General features: G+C 39.9%; 1 protein-coding gene across 10 annotated transcripts in view; it reads left to right on the top strand.

Annotated features, from left to right (window-relative positions):
* Positions 1-22,318, top strand: part of ANKHD1 (ankyrin repeat and KH domain containing 1) — a 120,337-nt gene extending 98,019 nt beyond the window's left edge. For 2 of the 10 annotated variants that reach the window (XM_089516274.1, XM_089516284.1), the window contains 9 exons: positions 1,461-1,607; positions 3,594-3,704; positions 4,390-4,539; positions 4,641-6,250; positions 9,946-10,167; positions 11,412-11,654; positions 13,522-13,697; positions 21,145-21,309; positions 21,785-22,318. In XM_089516274.1, the coding sequence (XP_089372400.1) occupies positions 1,461-1,607; positions 3,594-3,704; positions 4,390-4,539; positions 4,641-6,250; positions 9,946-10,167; positions 11,412-11,654; positions 13,522-13,697; positions 21,145-21,309; positions 21,785-21,844 (2,884 nt within the window). In that variant the 3' untranslated portion in view covers positions 21,845-22,318. The remainder of the gene's footprint in view (positions 1-1,460; positions 1,608-3,593; positions 3,705-4,389; positions 4,540-4,640; positions 6,251-9,945; positions 10,168-11,411; positions 11,655-13,521; positions 13,698-21,144; positions 21,310-21,784) is intronic. The other 8 variants (XM_089516281.1, XM_089516279.1, XM_089516277.1 and 5 more) reach the window with 8 other exon arrangements.

Below are 22,318 nucleotides of genomic sequence, written 5' to 3'. Positions count from 1 at the left end.
CGTCTCAATAGATTACGCACTTTCCGCAATAAATACTTCTGCATTCAGCTTTTGCCTTTGAACCTCTGAAATTGTAGGGAAAATTCTATCATTTATTTAATTCTATATTTTATCCAATAGAACTTGCCGTTTCTTATATAAAGCAGAAAAATAATTGTAAAAACCCTTTTTGGTGTCATTTCTGATTAGATTTCCCAATTTTAATCTTGTCAATTAGTCTTTTTTCTTTTTCCTTTCTCAAATTATATGCCAACCATCTTCCAGGTTTATTTGAATTTTCAAAATATTGTTTTGCAAGTACCAAATTCCTGTCCATTTCAAACACTGTCTGTACTGAAAGTTGTGTTTGTAATAACTTGATATCCTCCAGTATTTTTTTCTATATTGTGGAGAGTTTTTAACCTTTTTTCATTTTAACTCATTCAGAATTTTTGCAGTTTCTTCCAGTTTTAACTTGTTTAATTGAAAAAAACACTCTGGTATAAGTTTTAGAAGTATCTCATACCACTTTTTCTTCAGTGCCTTTCCCATAATTATCTTTTTATTAAAAAAAAGTCCTTTAATGCCTTTCTGGCTTTCTTGAACACTTTCCTGTCTTGTAACAAATCATTCAGTGTCCAGCTAATAGATCTCTTATCTGAAAGAGTCAAACTAATTTGAATGGGATTGTGGTCTGAATAGGATCTAGGACCATATCTGTAGCTCTTAAATCTTTGGCCTGATATTCTGTAAACAATAAACATACCAGTTCTGGAGGACCACTTGTGCCTATCCAAATAAAATTTCCATATTTAAATCTCCAAACATATTGAAACTGAAAATTTTCCACCTAATTAAAAAAAAAACCTTTGTTGATTTCCCTTGTATTTCATTTTTATGGACAATGTTAATCAACTTTTGGTTGGGTCTCACCATTCCAATCACAACAAAAAATCCAGTTCTCAGGGAGGGTCCCTAATCTCATTCATCAATTATTTGTAAAAGCTTTGCTCTCTGAAGATGCATATACATCAACAACTGATGCCTTTGTTCCCTGCTGCGTCACTTCCACTCTGACGTATTGACCATTCAATGCTAATTTTAGTCAGCCATGATGGGAAAGGGGAGGGGTATAGATGTTTCTAAAGAACCAGAATCCTTTCTAGCCAAGCAGACTTGCATTTATTTAGTAATAAAGTTATTGGTTATACTGGTGGTATTTTAGTAATGGGTATTCTTAAAAGTGAAAAACAAATGTCTGTATTAAAGAAAAACAACTAATGGTCTGGAACACAAGAAGAACAAAAAAAATCACATTTAATGTGAGAAGAAGGGTGTTAAGTTTCCTATATATATTTTATGTTCTGTAGAGTAGTTGAGTGGCAACAGATGATATTTAAAGGGAGTCCCTGGTAAAGAAAAGGTTAAGAACCACTGCTTTAGCACAAAGCAGTTAATAATCAAATCACCTTTGTTCCTAGACTTGAAGGTGATGCTAATCCGAACTCCTTAACAGCAAGTTATAAATCTGTATCTCTGCCTCTGACATCTCCAAACATAAAGCTGAATCTGACTAGTCCAAAAAGAGGCCAAAAAAGAGAAGAAGGCTGGAAAGAAGTAGTGAGAAGGTATGTATTACTCCATTTACTCCCATTCATTTTCATTAAATTAGTCAAATGCATTCATGAGCTTGACTGGTTGGTTGGTGCCAAACTGGGGATAATGGTGTGGATAACTGCCTGTAGTAGACAGTAGAATTTAGGTATAGCACAGTCAGGGAACACTTGACAAATTATAATAATCAGCAAATATTTAATATTTAGCAAATACAAAATTTGTTTGTATATAATAAGTAGATTTCACATGGTATGGTGTACAGGAGTAAATGTCACATTTTGGCACTAGATCCCATCTGATCTTGGAAGCTAAGCAGGATCAGCCCTGGTTAGTACTTGGGTGAGTGATTGGCTACAAATACCAGGTACTATAACCTGTATTTCATAAGAAGGAACTAGCAAAAACACCTCTGAGTATTTCCTGCCTAAGAAAAGCCAGTGGAATTCACGAGGTCGCCATAAGTCGACAGGTGATTTGAAGGCAAACAAGCACACACTCTTTCTTAACAAGCATAAAAACGTCATTGTTAAATGGAGCCTATGTATGACCACTCCAATCATGTTCATAGCAAATGGTTTCCATACACCAGGCTCCTAGGTTTTTTTCATGGAGGAGGGGGGATTATAAGCCTTAGGCTTGCTGTTGCATTTTGTTAAGTATACAACCAATGTGTTGGAACTGTGTGAAGCAGATGATCGATTATACTATAACGTTTGCCAGTCATGCTTTTTAAAGTTTTTATTTCCCATGTTGAAATCTTTGTAGGAAAAAATGTATAGTTCAGAGTAATTTCCCTCTGTCCTGAAACTAGAGGGAGGAGGTAATGTTGACAGGTCGTTGCTTTGCTTCATAATCTGCAGCATGCCTGTTAAGTAATCAGTCTTCTCATTAAGGGTGTGCTTGATTGCTGTTGAAATAGATAGGACCTAAGCACTTAACTGTTTTGACTAGTTTCAGTAAAGTGGTTGTTGTTGTTGTTAGCTGACCTCGGGTGGACCCCAACTCATGGCGACTCTGTGGATGAGACATCTCCAAGTCCTCCTTGTCCTCAACTGTTCTGCTTAGGTTTTGCAAATTCAGACCTGTGACCTCCCTAATTGAGTCTTATCTATCTAGTGTGCAGCCTTCCTTTCTTACTTTTGTGTAAACCAGTGCTGTACAAAGTTGTGGTGCCTGGACCATTGCCAATTCCTGGCAAGTTTCCAGGAAGGAAAGAAGTAATTGTACTCAGCTGGCACAAATATAGTGCTAGTCCCTGGCACATTGGAAGACAATAATTGCTTGTCCCCCACATCAGCCTGAGAACCATGGGACCAAATCATGCCTAATGTCAAATTCCCTAGGTTTAACATACTGACGTTGCTAAGCTTGCTAGAGGTTTTTTGTTTGCTTGTTTGTTTGTTAAATCGATCTAAAAATATTTAATCTTAGTTATTTCTGCAGATAAATTAGTGAATGCTTCTAAAGTGCCTTCTGTTGTTCCATGTGTGGAGCTAAGCAGATCTCAGACCTCCGCATGTATTGTCTGGAAGCTTGAGGTCTTTGCTGTGCTTCACACTCTGCAGTAGATTTGTTAAGAAATCAGTCTTTTCATTAGGGGTGTACAGTGAGTCCTTGCTTTACACAGGGGATCCCTCCCATTATATCCAATGGGGCTCGTGTTCATCGCGCGGCCATGCGGTGCGCACCATTCACAAGCCCCATTGGAAATAATGCGGCTTGTGCTCACTGTGCGGCCATTCATGCGCACCAGGCATTCACCCATTTTTCGGGTGGTTTCAGTGTATGGCACAAGCTCACAGTACTTGATTGCTGTTGAAAAAGGTTGAGCCTTCAAGAAAGATAAGAAATACAAATTAAGAAAGTAAAACTGAGTTTGACAGCATATTGTGGTCTGATCCTGAGAGTAAAAATGTGCTTTTTCTTTCCATCTGGTGCCTATGAAATCATTCCTTTTTCTTCCTTCTCTTCCCCTCTTTTCCAACCTTAACTGACAGGCAAGTAGGCAGAGTTTTAAAAGATCCTTCCCCTGGGAACAGTCTGCAGTCAACACCAATTGAACAATTTCAGTTGCAGAGAGGAGGACGCTGCTGTTCAGGAGCAAAAAGGTATTTTTGAAGTCATACACAGAGTTTTGTATGAGGATGAGATGGGAGTATTAATTACCCATAGATGTGGTTATGACAGAGAACTGCATGCCATTTAGAATTTCAGAGGAAAAGAAGTCAACTGTGTAGTGGAGCAAAGAGTGAATGTTAAAGTGGCTGCTATAGCACTATGTAGAAGCTGAGGAGAAGAAATTGGGAGACAATGTGAGGAAGAATTGGAAAACTGGCATATTTTCAGGACTTTTGGAAGTGGTTATGATGAGAGGGAATGTCATTGTTTATAAGGGCTGTGATAATGAAATGCTAGAAAAAAGACAGCACCTAAAAGAGTTTAATATAAAGAAGGAGATATTCTAGTTGTGTCTAGACATGAGTGTAAGATTTTAATATGTAATCTATGAGTTAAAATAGTATTGATGGATGAACTTATATAATAAGTTAAATGAAAATTCATATGCCCAAAACAGTATGTATCAAGTAAGGCCTAAAATACTGGGCATTAAGGAAAAATCAACAAAGTTCTGTTTTATTGTGCAAGATTGGAGGCATTAACAGAACATCAGTTAAAAATAATGCACTATTCTGAGATTCTAGCCAGTTTTCAGAATCACATATTATAATACGACTGAAATGACTGAAACAAACAACACAAAATACTCAGACATTTATACCACTTGACATTTAGGTCAAAAAAGCTGTCTGTCCCAGCATCAGTTGTGTCTCGAATAATGGGAAGAGGTGGATGCAACATCACAGCAATCCAGGATGTCACTGGTGCTCATATTGATGTGGACAAGCAGAAAGATAAAAATGGAGAGAGAATGATCACAATAAGGTAGTGTGCAGAAAATCTTGTGCTTAAATCTCAAGTTTTTGAAACAGATTTAAGTGCACTGAACTTGTATTATAATGATGATATCATTTTTTCTTTTTCAGGGGTGGGACAGAATCAACAAGGTATGCAGTACAACTTATTAATGCCCTGATTCAAGATCCTGCAAAGGAACTGGAAGATTTAATTCCTAAAACTCATATAAGAACACCGGCTTCCAGTACCAAATCAATCCATACAAATTTTTCATCTGGCGTCAGCACTGCTTCGTCATCAAACAAAAACTCATTTCCCCTTGGGTCTCCATCACTTGTCACCTCTCAGTCATCAACGCTGTCTACTTTCCAGTCTGCTAACAAATTAAGCAAGAATGTCCCAGCAAATGTGCGCTCTTCTTTTCCAGTATCCCTTCCTTTAGCTTATTCCCACCCTCACTTTGCTTTATTGGCTGCCCAAACTATGCAACAAATTCGTCACCCTCGCTTACCTATGGCCCAATTTGGAGGAACATTTTCAGCCTCTCCAAATACTTGGGGACCATTCCCGGTGAGGCCAGTTAACCCAGGCAGCACAAATAGCTCTCCAAAGCATACCAGTACCAGTCGCGTCAATAACCAGAATGGCAATATTTTGCAGTCTGAATCTACGGGTTTAGCTTCTAGCTGTTCTGGTACTGTGTCTTCAGTAGTTGCATCCTCCCAGCCTCTTTGTGTGACAAGTAACCGGACTCCATCATCAGCCCGAAAGCAATTGTTTACTTGCGTTCCTAAAACAAGTATCACGACTACAGTAATCGCAACTGTGACAACCGCATGTAGCACACTGCCTTCAGCTTCTGCACCTGAAAACACCGGGCACGTTCCCACTACATTTTTATCCTCTAATGTTCCATCGGCCCAGCAGTCTGCAGCTAAAACAGATGCTGTTCCTTCTGTACCAGTACCCAAAGAAAAGACGTCAACACCAGAACAAACAGTTGGAAATGCATGTGTGCCATCATCGATTGTTGCTAGCAGCAATATCTCGGGCAGCAATTCAGGAGCCACTGAAGCATGCACACCCAGCAGTCCTGCACCACCTCCAAGTAATGTCCAAGATGAAACACTGCCAGCCAGTATGTCTGACTTAAGTCCTCCCATATCCCTACCATATTCTTCCAGTTCAGAACCCACTCCATTAAGCTTAGCTTCACCTAGATCGGTTGCTGCAGATAATCAGGACAACAGTAACTTACCTCAGTTAACTGTACCAGCACCCCGGGTTTCTCACAGAATGCAGCCTAGAGGTTCATTTTATTCAGTGGTACCAAATGCAAATCTACATCAAGAACCTCAATCTATTTTTGTTACAAGTGCAGTACCTTTAACACCTTCCCAGGGTCCACCTCCTGCAGTTCAGCTGTCATCACCCGTGAACGTTATGAATGGTTCTCAGATGCATATAAACGCAGCAAACAAGTCCTTGCCTCCTACCTTTGGGCCAGCAACACTCTTCAATCACTTTAGTAGTCTTTTTGATAGTAATCAGGTGCCGGCAAACCAAGGATGGGGAGACTGTCCACTGTCCACACGAGCAGCAGCAGATCAATCTTTCACAGTTCAGTCTACGTTTTTGGGTAACTCTGTGATGGGGCACATGGAAAATGTACATCCTGATAACTCCAAGGCTCCAGGATTTCGACCTCCTTCTCAGAGAGTTTCAACTAGTCCTGTAGGTAAGTTGCTAAAATTATATGCAGAAAAGGGGATATTATCATGATTGCCTCTTTAATAGCATTTGAAACCTTCAGAAAATAGGTCGATCCTGAGCAGAGAAATAATTTAAAAAGGGATATTTGGTGAGTTTTACCCAGGTGATGTTTCTTCAGAATATAATACAATGTGATGTAATCCATGTAATTGAGTTATCAGCATAACCATGAGGCATAGGAATTGCCACATGATACTGATGGAATGATAAGAAAAGATGGTAACATTTAGTAGCCCTTTTGTGTGGTATTTGCTTAAAGCCTTCAGAAGTGTCTGCACCAAACCTGTAGGTCTTTCCCTACCCAGTCATTTGAAATACATGACTGTTTTTTAAAAAATACATTTATTTTCCTGCTTTACAACAACAACAACAAAGAAAACGTCCAGGTTCTGTAAGAAGGGGACAAGAAAAATTATACAGCTTGGAAGGATTGTGACGAAACTCATTACCTACGATTGGGAAGTGAAACAAATTATTGGGTGTGGCGGCTGGTTTTACACTATTTTAGCCCTCCACACTATTCTTCTCCCACTCAATTTTCCCTAAATCACTCAATATTCCGTTAGTGTGATTTGTGATCCCCTCCATTTCAGCAGGGTTTTTCTTCTTCCATAAAGGATTTGTGTTGTGGAGCAAATCACAGAATTCTCTCAGGCTTTTTATACCTTCCTCTTATATACAGATGGTTCTACTTTGGATACATAAGCAATAGCACTCCTACCTGAACATTTAAAAGAAAGGAAAAGACTGGCATTCTGCCTTCTTGAATTTGTCATCCAGCATTCCTTAGAATTGTTCATCAGTATTTTGATGAATTTAATAGGTGCCTACCAATTTTAACTTGCATTGCCAGATCCCGTACTTCAGTGTATTGACTGGAGCCTTTAAAAACAGGTCTACTTTCTATTTGATTTTTTTTCTGAAGGCAGTATCTTTTATCCCTTGCAGAATGTATGAATATAAACTTGTTTTATTATTCGTATTATAGCTAGCATGGTCAGTGAATGGTAGCCTTTAGGCTCTTTCACCCAGGTTGGGTAGATTGATTGTTGAACCTGAGGCATTTCTTGACTACCACTTGTCAGTATTGGAAATACTCTGTGCTACATGCTTCCAAAAGTCATCACACAACCCTGCAACACAAAATGTGTTTACCAAAGCTTGATTGCATGAGGCTCAGGAGCAGTTCTAGACCTACTGGTTTTAGCCAGCCACTTGAAGAGAGGCTTAAATATCTTCAGTGAAATATGAGTGTGAGTTGGTAACGTAACTCCAGAGACAAATTTTAAAATGCAGGCAACAATTTCTTCTCCTGACACCCCCCCCCCAGCCTCAAAACCTCTCCAAAACAGATTAAAAAAAAGGGGGGGGTGCCCAAAAATCGGCCAAAATGGCAAGTGATGCTATATCACTTCAGGCATGTTGAAACCTACTGCTGCAGCCCACCAAATGATTGCAGGAAGGGAAAAAAATGCTCCCTGTCTTGTTTGCATTTACCCTCTGCACTAGATCTTACATGTAAACCACATTTGTTATCGTAACTACTGGTAGCAGTGCATCTTTACAGACACTACAGTTGGTAGAAAGTCACAGCTTTGTTCAGCTTACTAGTATAACTCTTAACATTAATCAAGTTTTGCATTACATTGGAACTATATCCTTTTTTATCTACTCCTGTGAATTTAAGAGAAAATTGGCAAAGGTGCCCCTTTTGGAAGCTCCTCTTAAGTTTCTTTTTAAAATGTTAATGGAACTAAAACTAAGTATTACTATTAGGATATCACTACACCAAAAATGTTCCAGAGCATAAGACTAGAAGAAAGAAAATGGCATGGTTCCAGCGATAATTTGATTATGCCCCTCCACCGGCAGGATTTTCCTTTCAGAAAGTCATTTGTAATAGATTTGAGCAGGGCTGGGGAATATGTTTCCCTCAAGATGTTGCTTGTCCAACAACTCACATTAGCAATACCAGCATAGCTAAAGATGAGTATGATTAGCCCTATAGATGTACAACATTTGGAGGATCACAAATCCCCAATCCCTGGAGCAGAGTCAAAATTAACACATTCCCACCTGCTATTCATTCATGATAAACTAGAGCAAGGGTGGGGAACCTGTGACCTATCTGGTGTTTGGACACTGTTACCATTTCCTATTCATCCAGCATTGCAATTGATTGGATGGTAAGAATTCCATACATTGCAAACGTGAAGAGCCACAGGTTCACCGCTTCTATGTTAGTGTATCTTAGACTTTTGATTACTAGTAATCTCTCTTGTATTTTCATGTGATTCCAGAGATTCTAATCAGAAAATAGCAGAATGCTGAACAACAAATTCTTTCTTTTGAAGCTGCCTTCCTACCCTGGTGAGGCAAGCAATTTTTCAGAACAGAAATGCATTTTTCCTCTAAGCAGTACACCTACTCACAGTGTCAAATGTCAAATGGTTAGTTGACATACATATTTTTTTTCAACTACAGATCAAGAGGTACCTTGTATGTGTGGTCGTAACAGATGCCCATTTGGGTTCAGGAAGTACTTAGCAAGTGACCTTGCAGCACCTTTGAGACTAACAGAAAGAGAGAAGCTGGTACATGAACTTTTGTAGACTTGAGCCTACTTCTTCAGATGCATGTAGGCTCAAGACTACAAAAGTTCATGCTACCAATTTCTCTCTTTGAGTTATTCTCAAGGGTGCTAAAAAATCCCTTTGCATACTGATTTTCCAGATTAAAATGGCTATGTCTTTGAATTTTAGCAAGTGATGTATATAAACGGTCTCCAGATTCTTATAGCCTGTGGGGACGATTTTTAATTTTTCAGTGCGAGCTGTGGACACCATTATCAAATATCCATCATAGGAAGAATCAAGAACATGTCTGCCATGGGGCATAGGCATTTACAAAATTTACTGTTATATTCAAAGACATAGCTGTGTTATTCTGTATCAGTATACAAAGGGATCTTGTAGCACCTTTGAGACTAGCTAAGAGAATGACATTTGTTGCATAAGCTTTCATAGACACAGTCTGCTTCCTTGGACATATGGAGTGAAGTACCCGTGGACAGACATTTCAATGATGCCACACCTTGCCTGTCCCTTAGTATGAATGTCCTTTGGTTCTGCACTCCATGCATCTGATGAAGCAGACAGATTCTACAAAAACATATGCTACAGACTTCTTTCTCTCAATCTCAAAAGCACTACAAGATCCCTTTCTATATAAAATGTTAACAAGAAATGGAAGAAATTTTTACTGCTAATTTCCCATTTCCTATTGATGGAAAAAAATTTCATTTCACAGAAAAGCAAACTGATAAGATTAAAAGACAAACATAGTCCTTTGATACCAAAACAGAAAGACAACCCTTCTTCTCCAATATTTACCTTCCCCCCCCCCCAAAAAAAATCCCAACCTTCTAAAGCATCTTCAGATTTATTTTCCCAAAATAGAAAGAAAACCCTCAGATCATTTCTCTCCAGATATATAAAACCCTACACTATCTGCCTCACAGCTGCTTCTACACTTTTGGGCTTCTGTCCTCTGAACATGATTGTAATGACTGGTGAGCAGTTCTTAGTGTAGTTGGATAGCAAGCCAAGTCTTTCTGGTGCTCTGGGGTTATTTGCTCAGACATAATTGTATTAATTTTAGGCTTACCTTCTCTAGATCCATCCAACAGCTCCTCAAATTCTTCAGCGCCTATGGCAGGTTTTTCAGCAAATATTCAAGGAGCACGGGTTTATCTTCAAGGGCCAGCACCTGTTGGGACTCCCAGCTTTAACAGACAGCATTTTTCACCACATCCTTGGACAAGTGCTACAAATTCATGTAGGAGCTTTGGGGGTCTGTCTAATTCAACTCTTCAGTCTGTTGGTATTGACCTTTTTGTTGGCTGTATGACTTTAACAAAGATAATTGCTTAGCTTGTTGATTAGGGAAACTGAGGGAATTCAAAGACTGGAAATTACTACCTAGTTAAAATGGCATCCAAAGGGCATGCCAAAGTTAAAGTGGCATTTTGAGGACCAAACTAAATAAGACATGCAGTCATATGACTACCTCCCTCCCATGAAATCATTTGACTAGACAAATAACAAGGAAAGAAGCAGGTGGGAACTACTTAACTGTTCTCCACTGTCTCCCCATCTACAGAATGCTTTGATTGAGAGTTCCTGCATGGCAGGGGGTTGGGCTGGATGGCCCTTGCAGTCGCTTCCAACTCTATGGTTCTATGATAATCTGTTTTAATTGCTACTTCTGTATTGGGAAATATGGATACATTTCCCATCACTGTTCAGTTTGCCCCCCCCCTTTTTTTTTTCTTTCTTTTTTCTTTTAAGAATCCATGGCAGCATTTGTTTGTTTTTAAAAAGAGGGAAAGATTCATGTAACTGCAGGTCACATTTAGTTTAAACCCAGGCTTTTTACAAGTTTTAAAAACAAATCTCTAGTCTGATTTGAGATATTTTTGTGTAGGACAAAATCTTGCTAGTTGAATCTTGCTGTGCTGTATATTTACATTTACTGTAAGATATTTGTCCAGACTGGATTGTTCTTTTACAGTTTGAAAAATGAATTGATGGTCATTACCATTACATATGCCTCATCTCTTTCTTTACCTCTTTTTTAAGCTCAGAATTGGGAAATGGAGAAAGGGAAACAAGTTTGTCGTTTTGGTCACTGTTCAGTCATACTGAACCTGAACGTAATAAATTATTTAAACTATGGAGCCATCTGGTTCCATCTCTGGAAGATGGTAAAGGAAGACTAAGGAATTGAGATAGTTTCTCCTAAACGATGCAGGATTTTTTAAAAATTGATGCTGATGATCATGAGAGAAGAGAAAAGACTGATCAGTAGGCTGGACTTGGCCTCCACAGTGCTACCATTAAGCCCTTTGGTCTCTTCTACTCCTAAACAGCTGATCAGTAAGGTAATCACAGAGGAGAGGAGACCTAAGGCTCCCCTTCCCTTGACAGTCATCATAGCATTATGTGAAATGAGTGTGTAGAAGAATGAAAAAAGGTATGGCAGGGGAAAGGAATCAGCTCCCTAAAACAGTAAAGGTAACTGAGCATTTCATATGTAATAAAGCGAGAGAACTATTTTTTCATCAGGTGAATCTCCTATTCCATCAGTTTCCTCGGGATCATCTTCGCCTCTCGCAGCTGCTTCTGCACCGGGTCAGCCAAAGTCAGGAAGCACAAATCAAGATCGTAAGGTGCCGCCACCTATTGGAACAGAAAGACTGGCTAGAATTAGACAAGGAGGTGCTGTCACCCCTACCCCCTTGGGAACTAATTTCACAGCTCCTGTTGGGCACAGTGGTATCTGGTCATTCGGCGTCAACAATGTTTCAGGTGCGTGTGCTAAAGAAAAGATCTTAAAAGGTAAAAATAACGTTTAATAGCCAAAGGGGACACATCCTTTAAAGATAAATGGGAGAGAAGAGTAAAAAATATGTTTAGACAGTTTTTGGTTTGATTATTTGAGCTGAATGTTTCATAAAGAATCTGCTATTATTAAGCAAGTTCAGTACTTCACTGATATGCATTCCATATCACTGAAAGGTCCAGTGACTAAAAAGGTACAGAAATGTCAGGCTGTACAGCAGGAGTGGGCAGCTGCAGAGAGGCTGGGGACCCACTTTGGGTTTTGAAAGTACCCAATGGATGTGAAGTCAAAGGCTTTCATGGCCGGCATCCATAGTTTTTTGTGGTTTTTTCAGGCTATGTGGCCATGTTCTAGAAGAGTTTCTTTCTGACGTTTCGCCAGCATTTGTGGCTGGCATCTTCAGAGAATGCTTGCCTGGAAAGGAGTTGTTGTGTGACCTGGGAAGGCAGGAGTGATTTGCGTGTGTATTGTTCTGTTGCTAATGGCAGGCCTCAGGCTGGGAGGGTATGCAAAAGAGGATTAGTGTCTGCTTGATTAGTGCTCATTGTCTGCTGGGGAGCCCCTGACCCTGGGAGATTTCTCATTTGCATTTGCAACAAATAGCCAGTTTATTAATTTTAATATCAAATTGATTATTCAACTTAATTATAAATTAAATTACTGCTACAATTTATTGTAAATTGATCTCTTCGGGGAAAGGGGGCTCTTAAATGGCAGAAGGTGAGGGGGATGTAGGTGAGACATGGTATCAAAGGATAGCAGTGTTCTGCATCATTAAAGGAGATGTGAATAGCTCCAAGAAAAGAGCTCCAAAGCGAAATGTTTGTGTGAGGCTCCCCAGGACTCAATGTAGGAAAGAGTGATTGATATAGAAAAGAGACAGCAAGTTTAGAAGAAACATTTTAGGTAACTGGAAAGATAGTCAACAAGGTAAAAAGATCTTTCTGGGAAGAATTTAGCAATAATTTGGATGAGAACAGATTATTATAAGGAGACACAAAAGGCATCTTCAAGATGCTGAGAATGAAGTGGACACAGGTTTGACAACTACTGCACTGTGAGAAGGAAAAAGTTACCTTCTGAGATGCAGATGTCAGACTGCATAGAAAGGTTAGGGAGGAAAACTTGCTAGTGGAGTTTTGTCCCATAATATTGCTTTAACAATTTACATTTTAAAAGGGCAAGTCAATGTGCACTTGAAATAGCAGTTTTTGTCTTGAGTAGTTGGCATTGTTGGAAGGAAATCAGGGACTAAATTTCAACTTAAAACTTAGTGTGTTTGCAAGTGCAGTCTATTAACAGTATATTTGGCTTGAGATGTCAGAATATGAAAAAGAAATGATGACTGGAAAGATTGAAAGGATGTCAAAGGGGAAAAGAGAACATAGCGCTTTAGAAGAACACGTGCTCCAAAGTATCAGTTGCTGGCTTTTCCATTTGAAAGGATCTTAAATAACAGAACCTGTCTTCCTCAAACTGAAGAAAAGCTGCTAGTCAGAGTGGATAATACTGGGCTAGATAGGCAAGTAGTCTAATGTGAACATGACAGCTGCCGAGTTCCTAAACTTGTCAAAGAGCAGGGATTCATGGAAGATGGTTGATCAATCAACAGAACACACACTCTAGAAATAGAATAAATCCTTGAATTTTACCATTTGAATTTTAGGTCATTAGAAACTTTATGGGGCAATTTGCCTAGATTTGGAGAAGCTGAACAAAATTGTCAGGAGTGGACTGCAATGACACATTTAGCTTTTTGATGAAATGAAAGATGATGTGAAATGACTTCCATACTTATATGCTCTTTAAACAAACAATTTATTGTCTTTCTAGAAGGTTTGTCAGGTTGGTCACAGCCTGTAATGGGAAATCATCCAGTACATCAGCAGCTGTCAGATCCAGGCACCTTCTCCCAGCATCAGCCAATGGAGAGAGATGACTCTGGAATAGTAGCGCCCTCAAACATGTTCCAGCAGCCAATGCCGAACAGCTTTGTGGATTTCTCTAAAGTATGCTTTCATTTTTTTTCCCTTCATGTACATACACCTCCCCTCTTGCAACATACAATACATACAACCAGTATAGTTGCTACAATGTAAGCCATATTTACCTTTAACTATGTGTTTTTATTTTAGTAACATTCTTTATACTGTATGTCTATGGGTTTTCTTGCTGGAAACTTGTAGATGGCAATCTTCTGTCTGTGAGCTTTGGAGACTTTGTAGTTTCCTGTCAATCCTTGGTACACTATGGAAGAAAAATAAGACTTTTTTCCCCATCAGAATATCCCAGTCCGTATTAGAGCAATGGCTGCAAAATTCCATTTTAAAAGAAGAGTGGTGGATTGGTGAATGTCTAGGGCAGAAGTGGACAGTAGGGAAGACTCTGTATTTGAATTCCCCCCTTGACTTAATCTCCTGAGTTCAAGCCTCTGCAAGGGCAATGTGTACCTTAGCAGTCTGCTAGATATGGAGTAATGGCAAAGCATAACAGAAAAAGTAGTAGGCTCATCTACTTTTGACTCTGACCCCATCTGCCACTAAGTTCAGCCTTGTCTTTGGCAGGCAGGTGTTTCCTAACAGATGTTCTTCTTTGTGGCTTCTGCCTCACACACATGGAGTCTTGTTCCTGTGCAGAGCCTTGATTGGAATGTTCCAGAGCTGAGTACCAAATTCCCCCACTCTTCCTCCAACAGAGCATGCTCCATACCGCCAGTACTGCTCTCGCTTCAGTTTCTCTCCATCCACCACAACAGCAGTAGCACTTGGAGTGTACTCTTGAATAGCAATCTCCTTCTTTCTCCTCATTATTTTTGTTCTTATTTCTGGTTTCTTAATTAATATTCCATTTATATATATATTTAAAATTCTCCTTCCCTGTACCTCAGAACTTCTGTCCTTCTTTTCTTCTGTTTTTATGGCCTCTACTTCTATCTTTAAACTTTGCTCCTCTTGTGGAACAAAAATCTGTCTTTCTGACAAACACTCTTGAATGTCTGTTCAGATGAGGAATATAAAGTCCAACAATACAATAACTGCAGGGGCTTTATGTCTCAGGCCTTGCCAAAAAATGCCTTTCCCAACTTAATTTACATAGAATCATAGAGTTGGAAGAGACCACAAGGGCCATCCAATCCAACCCCCTACCATGCAGGAAATCTCAATGAAAGCATCCCCGACAGATGGCCATCCAGCCAACATTGTTGGAAACAGTATATAGAGACAAATAAATGCCATAAAAACCAGCTGAAACCCGTATTGGATACATCACGGACCATCATCAATCTCACACAGCGGCAACTTTCAAATGAGGAAACATCCATCCTGGCCAAAGGAGGCAACTTCGCAGTAACCACCACCAGAATCCCTGTTGAAGACATCATTGCCCAGGTGGAATCCACCCTCCACCATCTCCCAGAGGAGGAAGCAGAAGAGATAAGAGGGGAAACAGCAAGGATTCTGCACAGGCAAAACCACCTCCCAGCAACATAACCAAAAAGAAAGAAAAGCCATCAAGGACCTCAATTCGGATCCAAAAATCATCGTTCTCCCAGCAGACAATGGCAATGCCACAGTAATCATGGATACAGAACAATACAAACAAAAAATCAAGGAACTCCTGGATCCTACAATATACAAAAAGCTGAAACAAGACCCAACCAGCAAAATTACCAGAAAAACGAAAACCCTGATCAAAAACTCCCCAATTCAGCCAACCACAAGACGAAGTTTGTGCAAATCTGAGGCTCACCCACCAAGACTCTATGGACTTCCCAAGATCCACATGGATTCCATTCCACTCCGACCCATAGTGAGTGCTATTGGATCCCCCACATATGACTTGGCTAAGTTTCTGGCCACACAATTACAAACCCATATAGGGCAGACCCCCCACTACATCAAGGACTCAGCTCACTTCATAGGAAAATCAATAACCTTGAACTAAAACCTGGAGACATATTAATCAGCTTTGATGTGATCTCCCTCTTCACCAAAGTCCCCATAATTGACACCATGATACTCATCCAAAAGATTTTTCCAGAAGACATCACAGCCCTGTTCAAACATTGCCTCACCACAAGCTATTTCCAGTGGGACAATAGATTCTACGAACAGAGAAATGGGGTAGCAATGGGAAGCCCTCTAAGCCCTGTGATAGCAAACTTTTACATGGAACACTTTGAAAAGCAAGCCCTGGAAACAGCACCGAAAAAGCCCACAACTTGGTTCCGATACGTGGATGACACTTTCACCATTTGGAGCCATGGAGAAAAGATCTGGCTGTGTTCCTGAGCCATCTGAACAACATCCACCCCAACATCCAATTCACTATGGAAAAAGAAAAGGAAGGAACACTGCCATTCTTGGATGTCCTAGTCGTCTACAAACCGAACCAACGTTTGGGTCACACAGTATACAGAAAACCCACACATACAGACCGAGACATGCCCAAGAACTCCAACCATCACCCAAGATAAAAAAAGAGCACAATCAAAACACTGGTAGACCGAGCAAAACACATCTGGGAAGCCCACTTCTTGGAAGATGATCTGAAGCACTTGGACCGGGCTCTACAGGCTAATGGTTATTCCAGCTCAGACATCAGAAGGGCTGTCAGCCTCAGGAAAACCCAGAGGAGTGAAGACAAGCAGCCACCCAAAGGGGAAGGTATTTTTACCATACATCAAAGGAGTCACAGACAGAATAGGCAAAGTGGTGAGGAAGCACAACCTTCAAATGGTTTACAACCCGATGAAGAAAATCCAGCAAATGCTTCGCTCAGCCAAGGACCAGAGAGACCCACTCACAGCCGCAGGAGTTTACCGCATACCATGCAGCTGCGGACAAGTCTACATAGGGACCACCAAACACAGTGTGCAAACAAGAATCAAGGAACACGAGAGTCACTGCAGACTGGGCCAGCCAGAAAAATCAGCAGTAGCAGAACATGCCACAAACCATCCTGGGCATAAAATACTATTTGAAAACACTGAAATTCTGGATCATGCCAACCACTACCATGTCAGGATGCACAGGGAAATCCACAAACATCTGGATAATTTCAGCCGGAAAGAAGAAACCCTTAAAGTGAACAAAATTTGGCTACCAGTCCTGAGGAATAGCAAAATGAGGACTCAGCAAATGCAAATGGGAAACCATTCAGAGTCAGGGGCTTTCCCAGCAGATAATGATCAACCAATTAGCAGACATTAATCCTCGTTTGCATTAGCCTCCAAGGCTGAGGCCAGCCATCAACACAGAACAATACACATGCAAATCACTCCTGCATTCCCAGGCTCACACAGTATATAAGCACCCAATTTTTCCAGGCAAAGCATTCTCTGAAGATGCCAGCCATAGATGGTGGCGAAACGTCAGGAAGAAAATCTTCTAGAACATGGCCACATAGCCCGAAAAACCCACAAAAAAACAGAGATCTTGTAGCACCTTTGAGACTAACTAAAGAAAGAAGTTGGCAGTCTGAGCTTTCTTAGACTTAAGTCTGTTACCTCAGATGCATTTGATGGAGTGGACAAATGCATCTGAGGAAGTAGACAAGTCTACGAAAGCTCATGCTGCCGACTTCTTTCTTTAGTTAGTCTCAAAGTTGCTACAAGATCTCTCTACATACTGATTTAGCAGACTAACACAACTATATCTTTCAATTCTGCCATTGTTGGAAACAGTGTCTAAAAGTAGTTGACCAAATGGTGTTTATTAGTTCTCTCTTCTCTGCCCCAACTACACTCAAAGTCTGATGCTTCTATAGAACTGAAGAGAAGGAGATGGACAATGCAGACCTAGAATTTGGCCTCTGTAACATCTATGTCAGTATCATCTTTGGCCTGATTGATATCAGTGCCTCTCTTAGTACCACAGGCTGCAACATCTTCTGTATCCAAAAGAGGAAAACTTTTTCATCTTCTGTTGTTCCAATTAAAAGCCTTTCCATCTTTCCACACATTTTGTCTGGAAGAAGGTGACTTCTCCCTTAAGAATGTTAGAGCTGAAAAAGACTCTACAAGCATTTAATCTGGCTCTGTTAATGCCAAGGCAACCACCATTGACTCAAAATATAATGCTGTAAATGCTTCCTCAGCAACCTGTTTCAGTTCTGGCAGCAATTGGTGCTGAGTATTTATCTGTGCTGAGCTCAGTTGTAATGGAAGTTCAATGCACAGCAGCTGCTTCACTTCTGACTTTCTCAGTCCAAGAAGTGGAAGATAGTCTTGGCTCTGAGCTTCAGGTTGGAGAGGCAGTTCCAGTTGTTTGAACCGATTCACTGTTACACTTGTTTCCATGATACTTATAATTGCTTCAGCTGTCTCAGTGTGACAGATCTCGCTAAAATAGAGAACAGTCGTGTTACTTTTAGATATTCTTATAGTGACTACAAGTTTCAAGAAAACTCACAATATACCTCAATTTCCTATGCTGATCAATATGCCCATGAACAGCACTGATGTGATCCACCCTGATTTTACTTTTCTTACTCACCTTCACACCGAGATCAATACCATCATTGATCTGCGTGCAAATGTCATTTACCACACCAGTCTCCACAATGCTGAAATCTGTCTTGGTCATCACACTGGTCCCACTCACCGCCCAGAAGTGGATTACTCCTCAAGACACCCTCCATCTCCACCTCAAACCACCATTACTATTTCTAGGCCAGCTTTGGTTTAGACTACAGTAATTGGCACTGCTGTTTTAACAACTGCAATGCTATACTGTGCACCAGTACCAAATTTTCTGCCATATCAGTTACCAAGAACATGACAGCCATATCAGTCAATGCTATGCTACTGCTATTACCTAGTGTTCTGCACTCTTGGATTCAACACAAGATTTTCAACCACCTCTTCATGCATCTCAACACAAGCATAGCATGATACTTCGGGTGAAGATTGTGACTCCAGTTCTTTGTCCCTGTCTTCTCCTACACTGAATGTCAGTGATTCTACCCCCATTTCACTTCATGAGGACCATTTAGGGGAAGTAGATGTTTAGGTACCTACTACCCTGGCATAGATATACATGTGGCTAGCATGCAAGCCTCTATGTCTGCTTTTTTATCACCAGTTTCTCTGTGAAAAGATGTTCTCTTCAAGTACATCTCATTGGTTTTTCCATCACTGTGACTCACCCCACATAAGGCTCAGACTGCCAGATTTAGACTCGCTACTTTAGTGGAAGAGGCTGCTCAATCTCTTCTCTGAAATGCCATTCAGATTCCAGATGCATCACACATGGTGACAACAGATATAATTCTTCCTACCTAGGGTGCTTGCTGCAGGAGCCTCATTGTCCAGATCTTCTAGTTCCACATAAATGTTCTGGAGCTCTTAATTGTTGCTAAGCATTCCGAACCTTCATGAAATATCTTGACAGCCGAACACAGCACCATACCACTCTGGACCTGGTGCAAAAGGAAACACATTCACCAGGTAACAAACAGTTCATCTGGATGGAACAGACAATACTTTCACAGATGGATTCAGCAGGTTTAGTATGCTGCATCACAAGTGGACTCTCCAACAAACCTTTCTACCTCCTTGTTACCAGCTGGGACATTGGTAGTCAAATTTCAGAGAGACAAGTTGGATGCCTTCCTGATAACAACCTATTGGCCTCACCATGGTTTGCAGCCATGTTACAACTGTCTTCCGAGGACTCCAGACCTCATTCAGTAGATCAAATATTGTTAACTGCTATCAGGTGAACTCCGACTCATGACAACCCTGTGGATGAGACAACTCCAAGACCCCTTTTCATCCACTGCTCTGCTTAGGTCCTACAGACTCAGACCTGTAAAGGATTTCGTAGATTTTGGATTTTATTTTATTTTGCTGTATGGCCAGTATGGCTACCCCTGAATAGATTTACTTCAAAGATTGCCTTCTTGGTAACCATTGCTTCAACAAGGAAAGCAAGTCAGCTGGCTCCTCTAAGATGCAATGAGCTTTTCTTTTGAGATAAGGTGATCTTGCCTCCAGGCATCACCTTGCTACCCAAAGTGGTGTCCCAGTTTCATGTTAATCAAGACATCATCCTTCCAATATTCTGTTAAAACCCATCTACACCATTGGAGAGATTGCTTAGTTCTCTGGATGCTTACCATGCCCTCACCCTTTGTGTTCATTGCCATGCTTATTTTAGATTCTTCAACCTACCTTTTCTTTGTTATGGGGGTCCCTTTTGGTCGACCTGCCTCCTGACAAAAACTTTCTAAGTCAATGGTGGAATCTATAAAATTAGCTTTCATACTTTCAAAGACACTGATTCCTGACAGTATGATGACATTTCATAAGGCCTGTAGCCTCCTCGAGCTCTGCTACAGACACTTTTCATCTTGACTTCTGTATAATATCTACTTGGTCATGCAATGTTATTCTCCTTATTTCAAAGACCCTGCCCACCTCCAGTGATAAGTATTTTAGTCATCCATTTATGTGATGTAAGAAAACATAAAGAAGAAAAGGTTGCTTACTTGTAACTGTAATTCTCCCATTGGTTATCTGTACCCTTACACACCTTGCCCTACCTCTGCTCTGATTCAGATCCCTGTTGTTATCTTTTTTCAGGAGATGTTGAAAACAAGTAGACATCAGCTTTGGCACATTTTCCCCACCTCGGGAAGCCCTTAAAAACTATAATGGATTTCTTGAATGTTACTGGAATGAACAGATTTATTATGCTAAAGAAGGAAAACTTAATTGAGAGAAGGATTGCTTGAGATAGACAGACATTTGGGGACTGTTCTGTTGAGTTTGATAGGAGGTTAACATGCTTTTTAAAAATACTGTGTAAATCTAGAGCAATATATAAATAAAGTTTAATAATAATACCACCCAGATTACATAAATTATCTGGCCAGTGTTTACAAGAGGCATTTACATAGTAAATGTGGTTTTAAATTATATGATGACACACATACTTAATTCTTAGGATGCAGCACATGGGTTGACTAGCCAGTGGTCAGTAGTCAATGGTCAAGATTTTCTGAAGTGCTATAGAATTTTCCCAGTGTCCCACAGGAGTGTTACTGAAAGAAATGAAAAATGCTCAGTCCAGTTCATGAGAACAAAAGAAGGTAAAAAACATAGGTTAAAAACAGTTTTTAAAATAACCTTTTAAAAAATCCTTTTAGATTCCAGTGTACACTGGAGTCTAAAAGGATATTTTAAATACTTTTTTAACCTGTGTTTTTTTACCTTGCTTTTATCTTTTTTAAAATTCTGTATCCCCTTTTGCCTGTGCTGGTCTATGACCATAATAAAGATGAACTGAACCGGGGGGTGGGTGGATGGGTGGGTGGGTTAGAAAAGGAAAATGTCTTGCAAAAATGTTCATGGCACCACACCCTTAAATTACTATAAATACAATAAATACTATTCTGTATGTCTTGTTCTGTTCTGTGTTTTGCTATAAATTGATATCTCTTCTATTTTAGGGCCTACCAATTTCCATGTATGGCGGCACTATCGTACCTTCTCATCCTCAGCTAGCTGATGGATCAGGTGGCCCACTTTTTAATGGACTACATACTCCAGATCCAGCATGGAATCCCATGATAAAAGTTGTCCAAAGTTCAACAGAATGTACTGATGCTCAGCAGGTGCAGTAATTAACCACTTTCTTGTACTGTCCAAATGTCAGGCTTTGCCTTAAATAATAAAATTAAAACCTTGTGAGAACACAACAAGCTTCTAGTTTTTCCACTTTCATGCTAAATCTTCCTACAAATATGTTTTAGCTCTGTGTGTGCGTGCGTGTGTAACTTGTATGCTACAGGTAAATTTTTAAGTTTAGTTCTTGAGGTTAAGCTCATGAAATAATAAGCAAAACCCCATGTGCTCTTGAAGATCAAAGTGAAGGACATGAGCTAATGAGTGATGTTAGAATGTGATCTGACGAAGGAATATCTGCGAATGGGGCTTTAACATTTGGTCACTTCTGTGTTAGGGCCAACCTATAATTTACTAGATTTTAGGATTTCTGCCCCACTGAAGTTAATTAGGTCATTGCAGGGACAATACTCTATATCCTCTATAACCCTGAAATTAACTTCCTCTATGTTTCTCCTGTTGTAGATTTGGCCTGGTACCTGGGCACCTCACATTGGAAACATGCACCTCAAATACGTCAACTGACTTAGGAGGGCCTACATTTTCTTTTCTTTTCTTTTTTTCCTTTCTTTTTTTTTTTAAGCCTTGTATGGAGAAACCTATGATCTTGGAAGAACTTGGGAATTTTTTAAATGTGCCTAACTAAGCATTTTTTTTCTGTGGGCTATGACAAGAAAAACTTGTTTGCCCATTGTGTAAGAACAAAATGAGTTACCTATTCAACTGATTCTGTTCTCCAGTTAGTTTAGCCATTTTGAACTCAAAATCGGATGAACCTAGTGCTTTTGGCTAAACACTACTGAATGCTACTTGTATGCAGCAGAGAACTAGATGATTACATGATTTCAACCTTTTAGGGTGGTAAATACATGTATAATTGTTTACATACTTAAAAGGAAAAACGTTGAGTAAATTTCATGTCGTATAGTGGCTCTACTTTATGTAGCCTGTATTAATGTGAAATATTTACCTGAATATTCAATAAAAAGATGAACATTA

The sequence above is a fragment of the Sceloporus occidentalis genome, unplaced genomic scaffold (genome assembly GCF_023333645.1).
Source record: "Sceloporus occidentalis isolate IW3139 unplaced genomic scaffold, rSceOcc1.0.p SCAF_3, whole genome shotgun sequence".
Lineage (NCBI taxonomy): Eukaryota > Metazoa > Chordata > Lepidosauria > Squamata > Phrynosomatidae > Sceloporus > Sceloporus occidentalis.
This window is presented reverse-complemented; position numbering and strand designations above follow the sequence as displayed.